This window comes from Lichenostomus cassidix, chromosome 8 (genome assembly GCF_008360975.1).
Source record: "Lichenostomus cassidix isolate B80296 chromosome 8, HeHo_3.0, whole genome shotgun sequence".
In the NCBI taxonomy this organism is placed as follows: Eukaryota; Metazoa; Chordata; class Aves; order Passeriformes; family Meliphagidae; genus Lichenostomus; species Lichenostomus cassidix.
Window position 1 is genome coordinate 25197530 of NC_139489.1, and position 19456 is coordinate 25216985.

The 19456-nt window shown below is 45.0% G+C and overlaps 2 protein-coding genes across 3 annotated transcripts; one reads left to right on the forward strand and one right to left on the reverse strand.

Moving 5' to 3' along the window:
• Positions 1-157: 157 nt before the first annotated feature.
• On the reverse strand, positions 158-4107 carry CENPL (centromere protein L). The gene is made up of 4 exons (XM_085068539.1): positions 3883-4107; positions 3511-3762; positions 1991-2533; positions 158-1124 (listed from the first exon to the last, which is right to left on the reverse strand). The coding sequence occupies exons 1-4, from the start codon at positions 4105-4107 to the stop codon at positions 1053-1055; spliced, it is 1092 nt and encodes a 363-aa protein (XP_084924665.1). The 3' UTR covers positions 158-1052.
• A 75-nt stretch (positions 4108-4182) lies between these two features.
• On the forward strand, positions 4183-17704 carry DARS2 (aspartyl-tRNA synthetase 2, mitochondrial). Of its 2 annotated transcripts, XM_085068530.1 has the most exons (17): positions 4183-4316; positions 5357-5456; positions 6221-6287; positions 6558-6659; positions 7842-7937; positions 8608-8731; positions 9331-9377; positions 10061-10167; positions 10698-10767; positions 11301-11480; positions 11832-11939; positions 13132-13194; positions 13365-13517; positions 14309-14527; positions 15441-15551; positions 15771-15846; positions 16790-17704. In XM_085068530.1, the coding sequence occupies exons 1-17, from the start codon at positions 4247-4249 to the stop codon at positions 16975-16977; spliced, it is 1881 nt and encodes a 626-aa protein (XP_084924656.1). In that variant the 5' UTR covers positions 4183-4246; the 3' UTR covers positions 16978-17704. The 2 variants fall into 2 exon arrangements, with proteins under 2 accessions (XP_084924656.1, XP_084924658.1); XM_085068532.1 differs by lacking the exon at positions 5357-5456 and having other exon boundaries at positions 4186-4316.
• Positions 17705-19456: the final 1752 nt, after the last annotated feature.

The window sequence follows — 19456 nt, forward strand, 5'->3', positions numbered from 1 at the left end:
TCCTAGAGATGCTGCAGAAGGGTGAAGCAAGAAGCTACACTTGAAATTTTGCTGCTCACAGAATTATTTAATAGGTAACACGTGGTGGTTTGGTCAGGTAAGCTATAGTTGGAAATAAGCTCCATGCAAGGATGTATTTAATTAGACATAGGTAATCTTTCCTTAAAACAAAAGATGGAAAATATTTTATTTAGTACTGTATTACAAAAAGTCTTAGCAGGTGCTGCTTTCTGCTCCTTCAGTGTCTAGCCAGGCACTGTGCACTGTCCTTCTGAACTCTTACCTGCTCCAGAAGGGAGTGATCCAACATAACATTACAGCACACAGCTCCAAGAGCTCTCTGGCCTACAGGATTACATCCAAGATTACAAACATCAGGACAATGCCTAGTAACTATCAAGCTTATCCATAGACCCCACTTTCTTATCAATCACTTTCCTATCTATTAACTTGCCTGAGAAGACCAACAGGCTGACAAGTGCCTTGTGTCCAATCTCATGCCCAAGTGGAACACAGATGAACATTATCACCATTACCAAGTACCCTTAGCAAGCTAAGAAGGGAGTTAGAAACTTGGATTTTTCTGCCCTGGATTGTAGAGCATGTACCCTTTCTCAGGTGTGCTGAACTTTGCATTTAGAATAACCAAGAGTAGTCACAGTTCAGCCAAGGTCCGTAGAGCTTAGGCTGTCCAGTGAAAACCAACTTGCTCTTTGAAACAACAGAAATACCTGTCAGTAAGTTTTTCAAGAATTTGCGTTGTTTGTCTCTGAGCTGATACCTGCACAGAAACGAACTGAGTGACTGAGAAAACAAAGCTCCTCATAGAGCTGTCACAAGTTTGCATTGCAGCCCTTTCTTCAGGGCAAAATGTCTGCTTGACTTTGCTGTGCATGGCATGGAGTTACACAGCCAAAGTGCTGGAGTTACACCCCAACTTTGGACAGCCAGAATGAAAGGAAGATCCTGCAGGAGTGAGTTTCCTGGTGGTTTCTCAGCACACACTGTCCAACAGGTAGGCTTTTTGGCATGAAGAGTTACTGAAATGGCTCTCACTGTATCTGAGAGATTGCGAGTTCAGTCAGTAACATCAACACCCCAGACAGGTATTGGCTGTGTAGAATCTGCAAGAAAGGGAAAAAAAGCCTGTCAAAACAGTAATTGCAGTTGCCAGGTTTCCACACCGTGAAACCCCAGTTGGAAGGAAACTACCAAATGTTCTGTGTGTTTAGTCAGCTGCTCTGTTGCTGCTTTTCAGGTAGGTACCTATCCTTTTCCTAAACTGAATATATATGACTTAAACTCTGTCCCCATTATGAAAAGCCATAATTGAATTTACACAACACCTCTTCCACAAGTGCACCCTTCAGAAAGCCTGAGATATCTCCGTGTGCTTACCTGCAACAGAAGAAGTTGTTTCAGACAGTTTTAAGCTATTTCAGATAAAAACAAGCAATGTAACGCTACCATGTGCCAAGGCTCATCATAGGCTAAATTTAAACAAGTGCATTTACACAAACTGTTCTTTAACTCAGAAGAAAATATTGTACTGCTTAAAGGATTAATGGTTTAAAGGATATTGTACAGATACCTCTGTAGAAAGACCAGCACCTTTATGAAAATGGTTACATATGAACGAGTCTTCTGCTTGGGTCTTAATAACTACAATACTAGAAAGCTAATGAGCTTTCTTTAAAGGTTTGAGATTAAGTCTGGGATCTGTTTTAGTCCAAAAAACGTTTTTATGGCCTGAGAAACTTTCCTGTTCATACCACAGCTAATACACCTATTTCTGGCCCAAGACTAGTACCTTGTGCTGTAACACAGTAGTAAAATCCTGTACTGGCAGCTGCCCCAACACCAGAATTAAATATGATTAGTAAAAGCTGGGTGTTTAACAACTCCTTGTAGGAAGTCATATAAAAGAAACATTCAAGTACAGCTATTTAATTTGGCCAGCATTAGGACAGCCTGCTACTTAGAGCCTCACCTTTACAACCCCATCACAGTGTGCCGAGGCAACCGCTGTCGAAACCTTCACCAGCTTTGCAGCTGACAGGTGGATCTTGAAGTGCCTGTGGAAGTGGGAGTAAAGGCAGTCCATGAAGACATCCACCTCCTCTTGGGTGATCTCTCCCGGCGTTTTCTGGACCGTGTCCCACAGCGCTTTGGCATCCTCTGGGTGGATGGCATATGAAATATCCAGGGGCTGGGACAGGCGGGGCACGGAGAAGACGAGTTCCACGGCAGAGGCAGCTCTGTCCAGCTCGCAGCCAGCCCACATGGCCACCATCCAGCTGAGGTTCAGGGGGCTGAGGGCCAGGCGGCGGAAGCAGCAGTCGAAAGTCTTCTGGAACCAGCTGCCAACTATGGACGTGTAGCTCTCGGCCCCGTGGGTGAGGAACAGAGGCAAACAGGTGAAGTCCTCCGGCACGTTCTCCGAAAGGTCATCTCCGTACACGGAGCAGAACCAGCCTGACCACACCAGTTTGTCTTCAGAGTTCCTGGAGGAAGCTTGTGACCTTGAAGAGAGCTGGGATGGGGAGAAGAAGCATTTGAATGCTGCAGAGCAGGTATGGCTTTTTTTCAGCTAAAAACAGATTTTGATTTATAGTTTTAAGTGTTTGGTAGAAATGTTTTTTTTTTCCTCAGGACTTTGCATTCAATACAGTTTTCTGTCAAACACATACAGTTATTCAGTCTATCCCTTACGTCCCTAAAAGTTGAGTGCAATTCTGTTGAAAACAGCAGAAAAAGCACTTTTTACTTCCTTAGGAACAGTCCTGAGATCTGAGTTTATGCTGCTTAACTCTATGGTACATGCTACAGCCATTGCCACAATGAACTTGACATTTCAGTAGCACATTTCATTTGAGGCAAAGCATTTCAGAAATATTAATTAGACCTGAGCTCTGGCCAGGAAGTGGGATTATACCAGCTTTATCGAGGAAGTTAAATAACCTGTCCAAATCTTGGCAGTAAATTGACTGCTGAACTAAAACATTAGACAGAGATTGCTCTGTATAGTCTTACTCTGATCCTGTTGAAGGGCTGGACTCAAACTTGCAATTAACTGTATGCATTGCTTAGGGGATGACAGAATCAATTAGGCTGCAAAAGACCTCTGAGATCATTGAGTCCAGCCTGTGACCAAACACCACCTTGTCATTAGACCAGCGTTTTGACTGTGTCACGTCCAGTCTTTCCTTAAATACCTCTAAGGACAGTGACTCTGCCACCTCCCAGGGCAGCCAATTCCAATGTCTAATCATCCTTTATGCGAAGAAGTTCTTCCTAATGTCCAACCTAAACCTCCCCTGGCACAGTTTAAGATTATAACTCCATTCCAGTTAAAAATAGACAGGACTCAGTTTCATTAAATCTCAGTGGTTGCTACAGTAGTTATTTCATCCAGCGAGGGTTTAGTTTCGGAGTTTTTTTAAGAGAGTGCATTTTATCACAACAAAACCAGCCCGTAAACCGCCGCTCTCGATGCCCAACCCCGCTCACCTGCACCAGGACGGCAGCCTGGTCCTGCTCGCTGCCCCTGAGCTCGGCAAGGCTGGTCAGAGCCACCTTGATGTCCAGCTCCACTCCCACCTCCACCGCCAGCCCCTTCTGCCTCTCGGCGGCGATGAAGGCGCTCAGCAGCCGCGCGTAGTCCCTGAGGCGGGCGCGGCGGAAGCGGTACAGGGGGGTCACGCTGTACAGCGTCCAGGCTTTGCGCAGCACAAACGCTGTTTTCTGCGGGTCGACGCTTTCCTGGGGGGAGTGAAAAGTAGGGGGATAAGGTTAAAGCCCGCTTTTCCCGCGCTGGGAGAGCGGGGCAGCAGAGCTGAGGAGACTCCCGCCGCCGCTCCCGCCTCCCCGGCCCCGCCGTACCTGCGAGCACGACGCGCGGCGCACGATGAGGCGGCCGCTGGGGCTGATCCCGAGGCGGCTGTGGGCTCGTCCGAAGGGCAGAGCCCGGGAGAGGCGCCTGAGGCTGGGCAGGGTCCGCGCTCCGCCGTCCTCCTCCGCAGCCTCCGCCATGGCCGCCATCGCCCGCCGGCGCCGTTTGAACCGCCTCCCGTCAGCCCCCGCGCGGGGGGCGCGCCCCGCCGCCATCTTTGAGGCGGGCAGCCGTGAGGGAACGAGGTGGCGGCTGAGGTGTTTCTTTCCCTTTTCCCCTCCGGAGTCCTTGTTTGTCCCTTCCTGCAGGGCCGTGGGGGTTCTCTTGTGTTTCTGGCCGAGGGGTAGCTGCGGGATGGCGCTTCCCCGGCTGCTGGCACGGGCGCTGCACCGAGCGGCCGCTGCCGCCGCACCTGCGGCTCCAGGTGAGGAGGGAGCGCTGCTCTCATCCCTCGCGGTCTGGGATATAGGGCAGGCTAGGTCCACACTGTCGGTTAAAATCACGCTTGCGGCAAGTTATTTTCCCTGTATCACTTTATTAAGGGCCTTCTCTAAATCGCTTTTAATTCTAGAGGCTGTGATGAAGGTGTTGAGATTGGCTCGTAGAGTTATCTATATATGTCCAGGTCGTGGCATCTTTCAGGCTTCTCCTTGCGAGCTGAACCTCTCGCACATTCTGTAAATGGTGTGCTTGGTTCTATAACTTCAACCGTGATTACAGGGGCCTGTGCAAAGCCTTCTGTAATCCTGGTTCAAGCCTTTTGCCAGGAGTTTCAGGCAGGAATTGTTCAATTTACACCTCCATGGTGGGAGTCTGTTCAATGTGCATTTTGGTCTTGTCAGGCCCTTTCCTGCTGTGTCTCCATCAGGAACTGCAGTGACAGGGCAAGGAGGAATGGCTTTGAACTGAAGGAGAGCAGGTTTAGAGTTCTTATTACGAGGAAATTATTTAATTAGAATGTGAGCACTAGATGGAGTGCCCAGAGAAGCTGTGGCTGCCCTGTCCCTGGAAGTGTCCAAGGCCACGTTGGACAGGGCTGGGAGCAACCTGGGATAGTGGAAGGTGTCCTTGCCCATGGCAGGGGTTGGAACAAGATGAGCTTTAAGGTCCTTCCAGCCCAAACTGTTCCATGATTCTGTGATTCTAGATTTAAGTGTTGAATTGTCAGCATCCCTCAGGACTGATCTGTGGCTTTGCCTTCTCTTGATCTTGAAATTTACAGGGTAACACTTTGCAGCAACTCTATGTTCAAATACCTTTATGAAAGTTTGATTGAGAAACAGAAGTAATTATTGTTTAAAATACTAGCTTCACTTCATGTTTATGACATAGTATCTTAGTGCAGATTTATACATTAAGTAATTTCTCTGAATATGTCTAAATTGTATTGGAAGGGGAAACTATTGATTATTCTGTCTCATCTGCAAAAACCATGAAAGATTTTCTTTTTCTTTTTGATTCAAGACTTCAACAGTTTTGTCACTCGGACCAACACATGTGGAGAGCTGCGTTCTGCTCATGTGGGACAAAAAGTGACCCTGTATGGATGGGTTCAGTATCAAAGGTAAGTGCAAACCATGGTGAAAATGGAGATGATTATTTGCCAGACCCAGTGTAAGTTGGTTTTTATCCAGCACAGCTCTTCAGTGATGGTCTGCATGGGTTTTTTTGACTTTAGGAGATCCTGAGCATCTCATCTTTGAGCAGCTGTGGATGGAGATCCAGGAAACAGAGTTAGGATTATTGCAATTTGATTGTTGTGATCTTGTTTTTAAAGACACCAGAGCATGTCTGATTGGACAGTTTTTTGATGGATAAAGCACAATGGTGCTGTCTCTGCTGCAGCTGAAGAGATCAAGATGTATGATTCTGGTCTAGCAATGTGGGTTGTTGATGTGGAACTTTTTATGGGACAAGTGTTTTCCTTCTTGACTTATGATTGCTTTTGTTGTTGTTCTTGTTGTTGTTTTTATTCCACATGAACTTTAATTTTATTGCTCATTTAATTGTGTTTAGCTGAGTGATGTTTCCCAGCAGGAAAAAGCACGTGTCCAGAATCCCTGCTCTGCGTGCATTAAAGTTCAAGTTAAAATCTTACCTCTTCTCGTTATTTGCACATTGTATGTCTGTGGCTGGTCACAATCTGAAACAAATTGTTCAGGTTAGGTTCAGGTGTGGAAAAAGTGTTAAAGTACATTTAGTACTTGGAAGTGCTTTTGGATGAATTGCAAGACACTGAAAATGTAGCCAGTTGCCATATGCTTTAAAACGTAGAAACTACTAAATGTGTAAAAAAATGTTTCTCCTTTTGTGTTTTTCATGGATCAGACAAAGCCTGTTTCTGGTTTTGAGGGATTTCCAGGGACTGACCCAGATCATCATTCCTCAGGATGAGGTAAATGCTACCAAAATCAGAGTCTGTGGTTTTATTTTTCCTTTGGTAGCTTGGCTCCAGCAGACAGGGAGAGCAGAAGGAAGGACTTTGTCAGACCAAGTGCTGTGACTCACAAGTAGATTGAAGTGTTGTGAGAGCCCTGACCTGGCTCTGCAACAGAAACATTAGTGCTGTTTCCCCTGGCTTCAGAGTGATTTTGGATTGAGGTGCTTGGCCACAGTGCATTTGTCCTGTTCTTCGAATTTCTGAGACTTTGTCATCTCCCTGCAGGCACATTCCCACGTGAAGGAGCTCCTGTCCAATGCCCCAGTGGAGTCTGTGGTGAGAGTGACTGGGATAGTGTCCCCTCGGCCCCCGGGGCAGGAGAATCCGGTGAGGATAGTGGGGACTTTCAGGGGTTTTATTCCTTGGAAAAACAACACTGGATAGTAGGATTATGGTGGGGTTTGTGTCAGAGCATTGCCAGGGGTTCTGGTTGTGTGATAGCCTGTCCTCAGATAACATGAGGTGAAATAACTACTATGCCATATAACAGGAGATTCTCAAAGCACATTGCAGGCACACACAAATTAAACTGGATCCCAGCCTTTTGTAAGGATAACACTGCCTTTTCCAGGCTTTCAAAGTGTGGGTGAGAATTTCTTTTGCTTGAAAATAAATACTGTTATTTCAAGTTCCACAGCATGTGATGACCTGTTTGTTATGCAGCACAGATTTTGCTGGCCTCCTTGTATAAGAAACAGAGGTTGAATAATTTTTAATGTTCTGCATTCCTCAGCTGTCACTGTAATCAGCTGTAGATTGATCTTTCAGGTAACTGGCAGGTCTAAAAAGAGGACCTGTATTTATGATCATAGCTCCTTTTTCGCTCTGACCACTTACAAATGTCCATAAAGAATCCAGGCTTCAAGAAATACCTTAATTTCTTTTGTTCATTTATCATTTTGTTGGGAGGCTGCATGTCCTTTCCCCTGTAAACAGCAAGAATCCTGCAGGATCAAGTGAACTTTGCTGTGCCTCAGTGCTACGTGAGGGGAGCTGTCTGCCCTCCCGTGGGATAGAGTCAAAAGAAGACCAGTTCTGAGAACTGGTGTTCAGAAATGGAAGTTCTGAGAAGCTCCTCAGAGTTTGCCTTTTTTGACTCGTATTAAGGGCTGCTGCTGCTAAGGCTCACTGAAACTTGCACTGTGTGGTTTTGCTGAGGTTAATGGCACTAGTATTTTGTTTAAATGTGTGTGCCCTAAAAGGGGCTGTGCTTAATTTTCCTCTGCTCAGCCTGTCCTTTGAGGAGAAGGCACGGGAAAAGTAATTGTGTTTAGTGACCAGGATGCTACTGGGAAAGAATCCGCCATCTTTGGTGAGGTGACTTTTTTGTTTTTATGGACAGAAGGGAAATCTAGGAGAAATCTGTCCTTGAGAGAAGCTCTCTAACTTACATTCTATGTTAGAAAGCAGGGAAGATAATCACATTGTTTTTTTTTCCCTTTGACTATCTGTGAAACGCCTTTGTCCAACTGTTTTAGGTTTAATTTTTTTCTTGCCTTTTTGTTCTAGAAAATGCCAACAGGGGATATTGAAGTGAAGGCAGAGACCGCAGAGATCCTAAACTCCTGTAAGAAGCTGCCTTTTGAAATCAAGGATTTTATCAAGGTGTCTGTGTTTTTCTTTTCTTTTTCTTATCAAAATGATGGCTTTTCATTAAATTGGGAATTTGCCTAGGGTGATGGCAAAATATCTGAGAGCTGAGTCTGGTTCTCTCCGCTTCACTTTTGGGGGAATAATGGTATTTAAAAGAGGGGTGCTGTTTGTTTGCTGTGAGGATGTATTTCTAGTTAGAGTTAAGCAGAAAACTAGGTTTGAATGACTCCAGACTTCAAACAGCACTGGAAGAATTGATGGTAGAGGGAAGAGTGAAAGAAATGGGGCTGTGCTGGGCTTTTTGAGTGTGAAACAAGAGGCTGTTTTATTTGACTCATGGAATCACACAAGGGTTTGGGTTGGAAGGAACCTTAGAGATCCTCTTGTTCCAAACCCCTTGCCATGGGTAGGGATGCCACCCACTGGAACAGATTGCTCAGAGCTCCATCCAGCCTGGCCCTGAACACTTCCAAGGATGGGACAGGCGAACTTTTTTAGGCAGTTTGGTTTTTTGTTTAAAGTGATTGCCACATTTGTGTAGGTTGTAGGTAATGGGTGCATTGTGGCAACTGAGCACCACCCCTTTTTAGCTTCTCTCTCTTTTCCTGTGGCTTTAGGGACACCTTCACTGGCCATGCAATTTGAATTTTGTCTCTTCATCCTAATTGTCTCTCCTCTCCAGAAATCAGAGGCCCTGCGGATGCAGTATCGCTACCTGGACTTGCGCAGCTCCCAGCTGCAGTCCAACCTGCGGCTGAGGTCGCGCATGGTGATGAGGATGCGAGAATATCTCTGCAATCTTCACGGTGAGGGAATTGCTTGGAGGACAGGGTGCAGCAAACAGCATTTCAGCTCTCCCTACTGCTGGGAGAGATTCCTAACCAACTTGCTACTCTAAACTGGTCCCACTTAATAAGGACATGTCTGCTTGTGTTGGGTCTGTAGTGGGATGTTGTCAGACCTGGAGAACAAAGTGTGTTGAAATCTCAGTTGTTTCAAATTAGCTGATTCCAGTGAGAAAAGACTCTTTGCAGGTAGTTTCCCTCTTTTGGTCATGCAGTTGAGGCATGTCAGAGGCATGGATTTCTTTTAGGGCTTTTGCTTGTCTTGAAATCAGGAAGTGCTTTTTGGAAAATCGGGACCTAGTTTAGAATGAATAGAAAATTAACACATTTTCAGCCTGTTTGGAGTCTTCTGTCATCAGCAGTTTTGGCAAGATACCAGGGTAGCTGAGAGCCTTTAGATCTGTCATTACAGGAGTAATTATTGTAAGTAGTAAAGTGTGTAGGTTTTGGAGAGGCTCCATGGTGTGCTAGGTGACCTATTTTGCTGACTAACCCTACTCTAGCCTACTCTGTCGTATTAGTTCTCCCTCCTCTCAGCATATTCTGTGTTTGTTCCCCAGGGTTCGTGGATGTAGAAACTCCAACTCTCTTTAAAAGAACCCCAGGGGTATGTATGTGATGCTTTTTGGCCTCCTGCAGCTGCACAGTCAGGGCTGAATCACTTTCAGTTGCCACTCAGCCTTCATTGCTTTTCCCTTGCTAAATAACAGCTCATGTAACTTCTGAGATGATCCATGGATCCTTTTAAAAGTAGAGGGAGAGAAAGAGGAGAGATGATAACTTGTGTCTTTATTTTGAATCTTCAAACAAAATAAGCTTCCACCTTGTTGAATGCAAGTCTGCCCTGGGATTATAAACCCAAAAAACTTTGAAGCACTGTATTTTCAGCATCTCTTAACCAGTAGGTTATTGTAGAGGTACTACTCAAGTAAATATAATTTCTGATCTTGTATTTCTTTCTTTCGCTTCAAAAATAGTCAGAGAGAAGAGAGCTGTAGCTGAGGAATTGTTGATGCAGCTAACCTGGAGTTCTTGCATTTAAACCCCTGTTTTGGATGGTGTGTTATGCATTAGTCTCTCAGAGAAGAAGGTAGAGAATTCTCCTTTGGGAAATTTTGGACCAAGTTTGTTCACAGATTTTAAGTGTAACGTACAAAAAGCCATTTCCTCACAAGTGGGAGTTGATAATGGGGAAAATAGGTCCTTTCCTCTTGCACTTCCAGTGTGTGCTCTGTCAGGAACTGGGGCCACTTATTTGCTGACCTCTGTAAATTTTCTTTCTGATGCCAGGGAGCCAAAGAATTCCTTGTGCCCTCGAGGGAAGCAGGCAAGTTCTACTCTCTGCCACAGAGTCCTCAGCAGTTCAAGCAGCTCCTCATGGTTGGAGGCCTGGACAGGTAAGAGTTTCTTGGACTCCTGTTCTCTGCATGTCTTGTCTAGGGTTTGATTGCTTTATCTGTGAAGTTTTAGACACTTCCCCAAAAAAACCTATTGCCAAGGGGTTTTGTGTTTTGAAGAGGGATACTTTAATACTTGGGACTTTCTAGCTAGGCCAGACTCTTTGCCTTTACAAATGTGTGAGGTGAAATGTGTCCTGTTGGAAAGCTGAAATCTTCACTCCTGTGTTAAATGCAAACCTGATCTGAAGCAGGGCCTGCCTGAAGGGCAGAAAATCTAATGTGTGATGAAAACTTCTCCAAAAGTAACCTACAGAACTAATTGAGGTGAGGCTGGGCAGCTGAGCATGACTGAGACAAGGAAAAGTGTCTCAGGGTGCACAAGTGCAAAGCTTTTAATTGGGCTGCAGAGGGAACAGACCACTCTCTGGTTTACTTCTTTTTTCCTTATCTTTTTTATGATCAATTCTATAGCCACAGTTCAATCCAGGGTACTTTAAACTGTTATCTAAGTCAAAGTGTTACTGCAGGTACTTCCAGGTCGCTCGCTGCTACCGGGATGAGGGTTCACGGCCTGACAGGCAGCCAGAATTCACCCAGGTAAGCAGCCTGTGCTGCCTTTCTCCCTGCACCTCAACCCAAATGGCTTGTAGTGTTTTCCTTTCTGGTGGCTTAGTCTGTGCTAGTCTGGTGCTGCTTGTGGGGTAGAGTTGTTTGGTGTGTATTTCACAGTTGATGTGGGACTGACTGAGTGGTTCCTGTCCTTGGCTGACTGCAGTGTGTCAGGTGCAGATGTGGGAATTGTGTTGTACTTGATGATGCAATCTCCTCCTGTCTTGCTGGGTCAGGCATCCCATTCCTCAGCCTTGAGAGCCCAGGCTGAGTTAGCCTGGTTCATTCAAGGCTGCTTCTTGTGTCCTTGTCATCATTACCTCGTTCACTCTCTGAGGAGGCTGTTGCCTGAGTCACCAGGCTGGAGGGTGATCCTAAGCACATCCCCAGCCTAATGTAGTCATGCTGTGATGTCGTTTTGTGCATTGTTTCTTCTTCTGCTGGCTTTGTACTCACAAGCAGCAGTGTGGAAGCAAAATGTGTAGCTAATGTGGAATTTCCCCCTTTTTCTCTGTTTTAAGGTAGATATAGAGATGTCATTTGTAGATCAAGCTGGGATCCAGAGGCTGATAGAGGGCCTGCTGCAACATTCCTGGCCTGAGGAAAGAGGCTCCATTGTGACTCCTTTCCCTTCCATGACATACAAGGAGGCACTGGCTGAGTATGGGACTGATAAACCAGACACTCGTTTTGGGATGAAGGTGAGGGTTTGCCCATTGGAAACTTGCAGCTTTTCCTTTCAGTTAGTGTTTTAATAATCTTTGGATCATGGATACATGGTTGGCTGGAGTTCTGAGTGCTGTAATTTACTCAAGATGTCTGTCCCATCATTGCTGCTTTGTGCAGTCTGTTGAAGAAGAGATCAGTTGACTGTGAAAAATGTATGTTTCAATAAAAATATAATTTAAAGATAGTGTTAGGGAGTAATGCATCTTGACTGTTTTAGGAGCAAGAGTTCCTAAAAGGGAATAGTGTTGAAGGTGTTAAGACACTAATGCAGGATTTTTGCTTTGTATTTCTATCACCAATGCCTGTGCTCTCTCCTTTTTCAGATTGTGGATATCAGTGATGTTTTACGAGGATCAGACATTCACTTTGTGCAGAATGCCCTCAGTTACCCCCATGGCTCCATCAGAGCCATTTGTATCCCTCAGGGAGTGGTAAGTGATGCTTTTACATCGTGCTTATGGTTTATGTGAAATAAATAAAATGCCAATTTGAATTCCTTTGTTGGTATGGAAATGTTGATTGCTATTACTGGTGTTCTTAAGGGAATTTGGGGTTGGGAATTAAGGGAATTGATGTCAGGTTGGGCTGAGTGGTGTTAGAATGATCAGGAAACAGGAAGAGTATTTTATCCTTAGGAAGAAAAGAATGGAGCTACAAGACCACATGTGGATAGGGAACCCTCCTGGGGTTTCACCTTGCTTTTTGTCACCTTTTTGATGTGCATCTCCATAATAAATTGTGCCTTGTGGTGGGAGATTGAAACAGGGCTGGGCGTGGCACAACTCTGGGATAGGCAGAGAAGAGTCAGGTGGCTCCATGTCCTTCTCCTGTTTGCTTTAGCTGCATTTTGGGGCACAGTTTTTGTCTTGTAATGAGAATGTCATGGACGAAATCCAAGGCTGACAATAGATGTGGAGGGTTTTTGACACAGCCAGGCATTTTGGCAGGGAAACAGATTTAATTTTGGCTGTAGGCATCTTTGTAGCTTTGACAGTATGGAAAAAACAAATCCTCTAAATACTGAGTTTTATTTGGGGAACAGGACTTTGTGACCATGGTTTCTCTTGGGATTCCTTTCGTTTTGGCACAAAGTGCAAGTTAGTGTCTTCCCACGAGAGGGCACTGAGGTGTGTGTTTGAGCAACACAAAAGTGGCATCTAGAGCCACCCTAAACACTGAAGCAGATGAAAAAAGTCAAGATCTTGATGCAGGTCCTCATCTATTGTGTGGCTTTGCATGCAAGAGTCAGTCTAGTTGGTTTTTCTCTGTTCTTCCTCCACACTGAGCTCTGCCTTCCCCATCATCAGTGTGGTGGTATAACCTTGTTTCTGGAGGCTAGAGGCAGTGATCTGACCCTGCTGACCTGATACATTTATCTGTTAGCAAGGGAAAAAAATTCAGATCTACAGGGGTCTCTTCCTGAGAGGAGCCCTTAGAGCAGACACCCAGCTACAGCCCAGTGCTCTGGGCCCTGTCCTGTTCCACAGCCCTCATAAGAACTTGAATTAGCAACAAAAGAATTTGAGAAGTTTGGAAACAGCATAGTCAGTAGACTTGAATCCTAGTCAAGCTTTCCGTTGATTTTGGTGATGTTTGACGTGTCTTCTCTTGCTCTTTCCCCAGAGATATCTTAAAAATAAAGACTTGGAGTCACTAAAGGAGTCTGCAAAATCCCAGTTTAACCAGGTGAGACAGAAACTCTCTGAGACATTGGAATGGGTGAGTGACAAAGTGTGATAAAGGCAGAGGAAGGTGGAAGAGCAGTTTTTAACAGCTGAGAGTCAGTGCCCGAGCATGTGATGCTTCAAGGCGAGAGAGGGCAGCACTGCACTGAACATACCCTTGCCTTTCTCTAGGAAATCATGGAAATTATCCGCAGACCTGATGGAAGCTTGAAGTCTCTGCTTACCAAGTTCCTTGGTGAGAAGGAGCAGTCAGAGCTTATCCAAGCATTGAACATGCAGGGGGATGATGTGGTGCTGCTGGCAGCTGGTGAACACAAGCAAGTGGTAGGAGGCATTTCTTGAGTGGCTGTGTGAGCTAAATGTTGCTGATGATGGTTTTGATGTTATCTGACCTTAGTCTGATTCTTCTTCTTATTAAAATAGGTCATCATCTAATTTTCTGTTTCTCTGGAACGGCAGCTATAGCAACAGCAAATAAAGCATGAAATGTACCTATTACTTTTACTGCCGCCAGTCAAATTCTGGGCAGGACTCCTAACTGAAATGAAGGCTGAAATATAAAGAAACATGCGACAAATCAGTGCCTTCTTTTCTCTTAATTTTTGAAGCATCAAACAGATTGGAAAATGAGGTCAACTAGGTAATTGTGTCTCTCGTAAGTAGATGACTTATTAGCAGCAGTAGTGGGAGATTCTATCCCTGCCTTTCTCTCTATTCTTGCCAGCAGATGTTGCCTTCCAAGCATTGTTTAATTACAAGGTGGTGTGCTTTGCTCAACAGCCAAAATTTGGTCATATTCTCTCTGTGCCTTCATTTCTCTGTCTGCAAAGTATAGATCTTACATGTACTCCCTCAGTTAATTCACACATGTGGAGCTGGAGGTTAGTCTAAGAAAGTTCTGAAGATGAAATGGGAAAAAAATGGACTTTCAAGCTCCTTATGTGGTCTCTGTCAAACCCTGCCTCAGCAGGAAGGTGATTATTTCAGGATACAAGGGCATTACAGCTGATGCTGTCTGTGGTACTTCCTTTATGGAACACTCTCCCTGGTTGGTGTTTGAGTGACTTCTGTGATGGTAAAATCCCCCTGTCTCATCTCTCCCTTGTCTGTTGCAGTGCTCTGCATTAGGAACCCTGCGGTTGTTGAGTGCCAACCTCCTGGAGGCAGCTGGGCTGGCGCTTCGTGATCGCACGGCTTTTCACTTCCTTTGGGTGGTGGATTTCCCCCTTTTCCTCCCCAGAGCCGAGAATCCAACTGAACTGGAATCTGCTCATCACCCCTTCACTGCCCCTCATCCTGCAGATATCAACCTCCTGTATTCTGATCCCACAAAGGTAACCAACTTCACGCCTGCCATGGAAAACTAGGCAAGCAGCAGCTGGGTTTAGTGTAAAAAGAGATGTTGTTTCTTGGGACTGACTGCACAGGAAAGACATAGTGGCCTCCTCTGGACTCATTCTAGCAGATCTAAGATGATCAAAGGTTTGGAGCATTTCTGCTATGAAAGAAAGGCTGAGGGAGCTGGGGTTGTTCTGCCTGGAGAAGAGAAGGCTCAGGAGTGACACTAGAGGCCCTTCCAGTGCCTAAAGAGGCTACAAGAGAGCTGGAGAGGGACATTTTGCAAGGGTAAGCAGTGATGGGACAAGGGGAAATGGTTTTAAACTGAAAGAGGGTAGACAGGTTGAATCTTAGGAAGAAATTCTTCCCTGTGAGGGTGATGAGGCCTTGGCACAGGTTGCCCAGAGAAGCTGTAGCTGCCCCATCCCTGGCAGTGTTCAAGGCCAGGCTAGATGGGGCTCTGAGCAATCTGGTCTTGTGGAAGGTGTCACTGCCCATGGCAGGGAGTGAAACTAGAGCTCTTTAAAATCCCATCCAAACCATTGTGATTCTCTGATCTTGTACTTGTGTGTTTGGAAGAGATGGCTTCCTGATTACTGAAAATAGCAAGTATTAATGTGTGCCCCTGACAGAAGGAGCTTATAGGAAACAGAAGTCTTACATTCTGATCCATCCCCTGTGCTTCAGGGTTTGATCAGCTTTTCAGAAGGATTTGTATTGCTCCCACATGTGTCAGAGGCAGTCCATTCCTCTAGCAGGACTGATACCTGAACCACAATGTACCCCTGAAAGAACAGATTGATAGTTTCATGGCTTCATTCCCAGTGTCTTTGCCATCTTTGTGCAGGTTGTTTCTAGGTGCAGCTGTGCCCCAAGCTCACTGAGGTGCCTGTTGCTGTCTCTCTGCAGGTCCGTAGCCAGCACTACGACCTTGTGCTGAATGGCAATGAGGTTGGAGGTGGCTCCATCAGAATTCACAGTGCAGAACAACAGCGTTTCGTGCTGGAGAAAGTGCTGAAGGTAACACCTACAGATGCCTCTAATGCTCACTTGAAGATTTAAAAGCACTAATTAATTTAAATATTAATTGCATATTCTGAAAGAAACACTCATGTTTCTCTGATAAAGAAACATAACTCGTAGCCCTGAGCAATGGATGATTTCATTGCACCTTCATCTTGTGTTGCTAATAGGAAGAGCACTGCTTGTCCAGTGACACCTCTTAATGTCATTTTGCAGGAGGATTCCGAGGTTCTTTCCCATCTGCTTGAGGCTTTGGAATTAGGAGCTCCACCTCATGGAGGAATCGCTTTAGGTAAGTGGTCTGTAGCTCTACAGATGCAGGTGTTTAGTGGTTTTTTTGGGTTTTTTTGGCATACTAGATCCCAGGAACAAGGCTTTCATCTCTGCAGCAGCTTTGTGGAAGGAAACAGGTCTGGTCAGTAAGTGCAGGAAGCTGGGATGTTCCTCCCCAGAGTCACAGTGGGATTTAGTTTCTATGGAAGGACATTGGTTGCTCTAAGGATGCTCCTTTGATCTACAGACCCTGTATTCATTAAGGTTAGGTCAGCTTTGTTCCCATTCCTGTGCTGCCTGCCTGGAGGTGTGGGAGACAATGTGGGACTATGTGTTTCACATCCTTCCTCTCTTCTTATTTCTTTTGCTCACTAATTCAGATACTGTCAGGGTTTGGTTTTTTCCCTAGAATGCTGCAAGTTTGTGATTTAAAAAAAGAGGGAAAAAACCCAATCAACCAACAGTACTGTCCCCAAACTTGCCAAAATAAACAAAAAAGTCTACAAAAAACAAAGGTATTTTAACCTGTGGTCTTCCAGTTTGACTTTCTTCCATCCAGTCACCCAGAGGCTTTTGTTCTTGAATTCTTTTCAATGGTTGTAATCCTTCCAAACTGGTTGATGCAGAGCTCTGAGCTGTAAAGCAGAGCCCTGGCAGTGTCCTGCCATTCAGCTGCCTGGGTTTTGTAATGCTGTGTTTGCTGTCTGTGTCCTGCAGCCCTTGGTGTGTTACAGAACTTCCTGCAATATTGAAAAGCTTAATTTTGGTAGACATATTTACTCTTGAGGCAAATCTGTTTCTCTGCTACCAGCTGAGATTAATCTTTTCCTCCCTTACTTGCATCGCTCTTTTTCTTCAAGCTCAGTAATATTACCTCCTCAATCTTTCTGATTTTTCTGACTCAGTGGAGGTAATACAGAGCCGTAACTCAAGTATTTCACCCATTTGTTTTCTGCTTGTAGGACTTGACAGGCTGATCTCTCTCATCGTTGACGCTCCAAGTATCCGGGACGTCATTGCCTTTCCAAAATCCTTCAGGGGACGAGACCTGATGGGCAATGCTCCAGACTATGTCACTCCGGAAGAACTAGAGCCATATCACATTCAGGTCTCCTGGCCTCTTGAAGAAAAAGAGGCAAAGAAAAACTGACTTCAAGCCAGTGATGTAAGCTGATCTGATCAGCCAGAGGTGGTTACAGCTTCTAAAGGCCAGGATTCAGTTCAGAAAATATCAGCTGTGGTGGCAGGGTGGGGGACAGTCTAACCCCACTGTACTGTGGCAGTTTCAGGATGGAATGGGAAGTAGATACATGGTCTTCCTGATAGGAATTCACTTTTGGGAAGTAATGGGAAGGAGAGGTAAAAATGCAAAAGAAAAGAACATTTTAGCATAGGATATTGAGACTGTTTGCCTTAGGGTGTCATATTGGAGGAAGATGGGATCTATTTTTTCCCAACCCTCACTTCTTACATGTCCCTTGTAAAGTATTTCTCCTCCTATCTGGAAGAGATAGCTTCCCTGACAGGATGGTTTGTATTCCTGATGATCATGAAATCATGTCAGCCGAGAACTATGACAATAAAACTGTGCTGGGCCAGGAGCTCTGGGCGCTGCACAGCCAAGCTTCAGTACAGCCAGCAACTTGTCTCATGTTGCAGGATACCAGATCATAACTTTTGCCAGGGGGAGTTCACACTCAGCTGTGTAATCCCTTCAAAGGAGAGGGAGACAAGCATCAATGATGTTTGCAAGAGGTGGCTTTGTAATACTCATCAAAGAGGTGTTGATCTCTCTTCGGGGCCTGTGGTCCTGGTGCTTTCCAGCACAGTCTTTCAGGAGTTTGTATGTTTATAAATAAAGTTTACCTGGCAGTGTGGCTGAGTGTAGCTTTGGGCTTTCTCTACAACAGCAAGCTGCCAGTTTTGCTTGGTGACCCCTGTCCTTCCAGGAGATGACAGGAAATCTGTGGCAGCGTAGCAGGGTTCCCAGTATTCTGTGAGTTCTGCCTCTTCTGCAGACCTGCTGCTGCAGTGGTGAGGGATGCAATAGCAAATTCCTCCCTGTTCATCTCTATCCCACACCAGAACATCCACAGTGCAGGAGTGACAGCTGCTCTGAGGAGAGGTGAAGGTGAAGAAGCTGAGGAAAAGAGATTACCTGATGAAGATGAGAAGTTGGTGTAAAGGAAGACAAGGGAGAGCTCCTGTGTCCCAGCTGGGAAGGCTGATACTGAGCTCAAGCCTTCTGCTAGAGAGCCTGTCCTGCAGATTCTGTCAGATGCTGGTCTGCTCCAAGGGTTAGCCACTAATAAATCAGTTTCCACATCATAGGGTAACATTGCACGGTGGTGTACACAATTGTTTTTTAAATACTGGGCTGTCCTGATACGAATCAAGAAGGTGGCCATTCTCCTTAAGGGTGCTTTTTGGGGTTTTTTTGAGTGCTGTTCATAAACAACTGACAGGAGAGCTGACTTGCTGCTGCATTGCAGATATAAAATGACAGAGTTACACATGTAAAAGGAAACTTAAATACTTTTTTTGCTTCTGGCATGTTTGTTATTTTCAGTCTCAGAGCTGGTTAAAGATCATATAAAACAGAACAATCCTGGATTTGTACTCACATTCATTTTAGCCAAACACTGAATTTCTTCGTTTTTTCCTCATATGAGCTATTCATTCTTATCTTGAAATCAATTCACCTTTAGTTTATTGGTTTTCTTTCTTTCCCTGAGTAGAAGCTGTCAGTAATGGAGTGAAGATGAATTCTCAGGGAAAAGCGGAGCTGAAAAACACATCTCTAAGCAGATTCATGGTAAACTTTATGATCCTCGTGGGTCCCTTCCAACTCAGGACATTCTATGATTTTAAAAACAATTATTTCCTTTTTGTTGTTGCTTTTGCAGGGAGGAAAGTCACCCTGGGGCAGTTAATAGATATTTTTGTTCTCTTAACATGTCAGTGATGATAGAAAATACAAGCACTGCAGGCTATGTGTTGTATTCACACTGTTGGATTTTCTGATTTAGTTTCTTTACTGGGAGTGTGTTAAGATTTGCATGGAATTTGCTTGGGGATCATCTGTGTTCCCAAAGCAGGGATGTCATAGGCTTGTTTGAGGTCATGGAACACAGGAAATAAGTTACTCTCAAAAGTTCTTCACTCCCCCCAGACTTATTTATAGCAACTGTAAACAAAATGTGCTGAACTTTGCTTTTTAATTGTGAAATCACAGGGGTCCTGTGTCACTTGCTTAGTACCTGCTTGCAAAGCCAAATGCTGTTTACCTCTGACAAATCCCAAATTAGGATTATCCAGTGCTCAAGGGGAAGCTGATGCTCTGGGAGGCTTAGGCAGAAATGTAACCCTGCCTGGAACATTCTTTTTGAGAGCACTTGTTAAAGCATGTGAGCAAGCTGTCACCCAGCCATGCACACCCTCTTGTGCAAGCAGCTTTGTGTGCTGGTTGTTTACCCACTGCTAGATGAGGGATTCACTGCAGTTACAAGTGTGTGACACAGCTACAGGTAAAAGAAATTGCAACAAAACACCTCCTCTGAGCTGCTGCTGTCCTGCCAAAAGGAGGTTAAATGTTAAAAGGTGTGTCCCAAATCCAGGCAAGCCATTTG

Excerpts from the sequence above, each read along its gene's own strand:
- CENPL (XM_085068539.1), bottom strand. The coding sequence starts at position 4,107 with ATGGCGGCGGGGCGCGCCCCCCGCGCGGGGGCTGACGGGAGGCGGTTC. Across the intron at positions 2,534-3,510 it reads AGGCTGCCGTCCTGGTGCAG|CTCTCTTCAAGGTCACAAGC; the intron begins GTGAGCGGGGTT and ends TCCCCATCCCAG. Across the intron at positions 1,125-1,990 it reads ACTGTGATGGGGTTGTAAAG|ATTCTACACAGCCAATACCT; the intron begins GTGAGGCTCTAA and ends CCTTTCTTGCAG.
- DARS2 (XM_085068530.1), top strand. The coding sequence starts at position 4,247 with ATGGCGCTTCCCCGGCTGCTGGCACGGGCGCTGCACCGAGCGGCCGCT. Across the intron at positions 11,940-13,131 it reads TTTGTATCCCTCAGGGAGTG|AGATATCTTAAAAATAAAGA; the intron begins GTAAGTGATGCT and ends CTCTTTCCCCAG. Across the intron at positions 13,195-13,364 it reads CAAAATCCCAGTTTAACCAG|GAAATCATGGAAATTATCCG; the intron begins GTGAGACAGAAA and ends GCCTTTCTCTAG.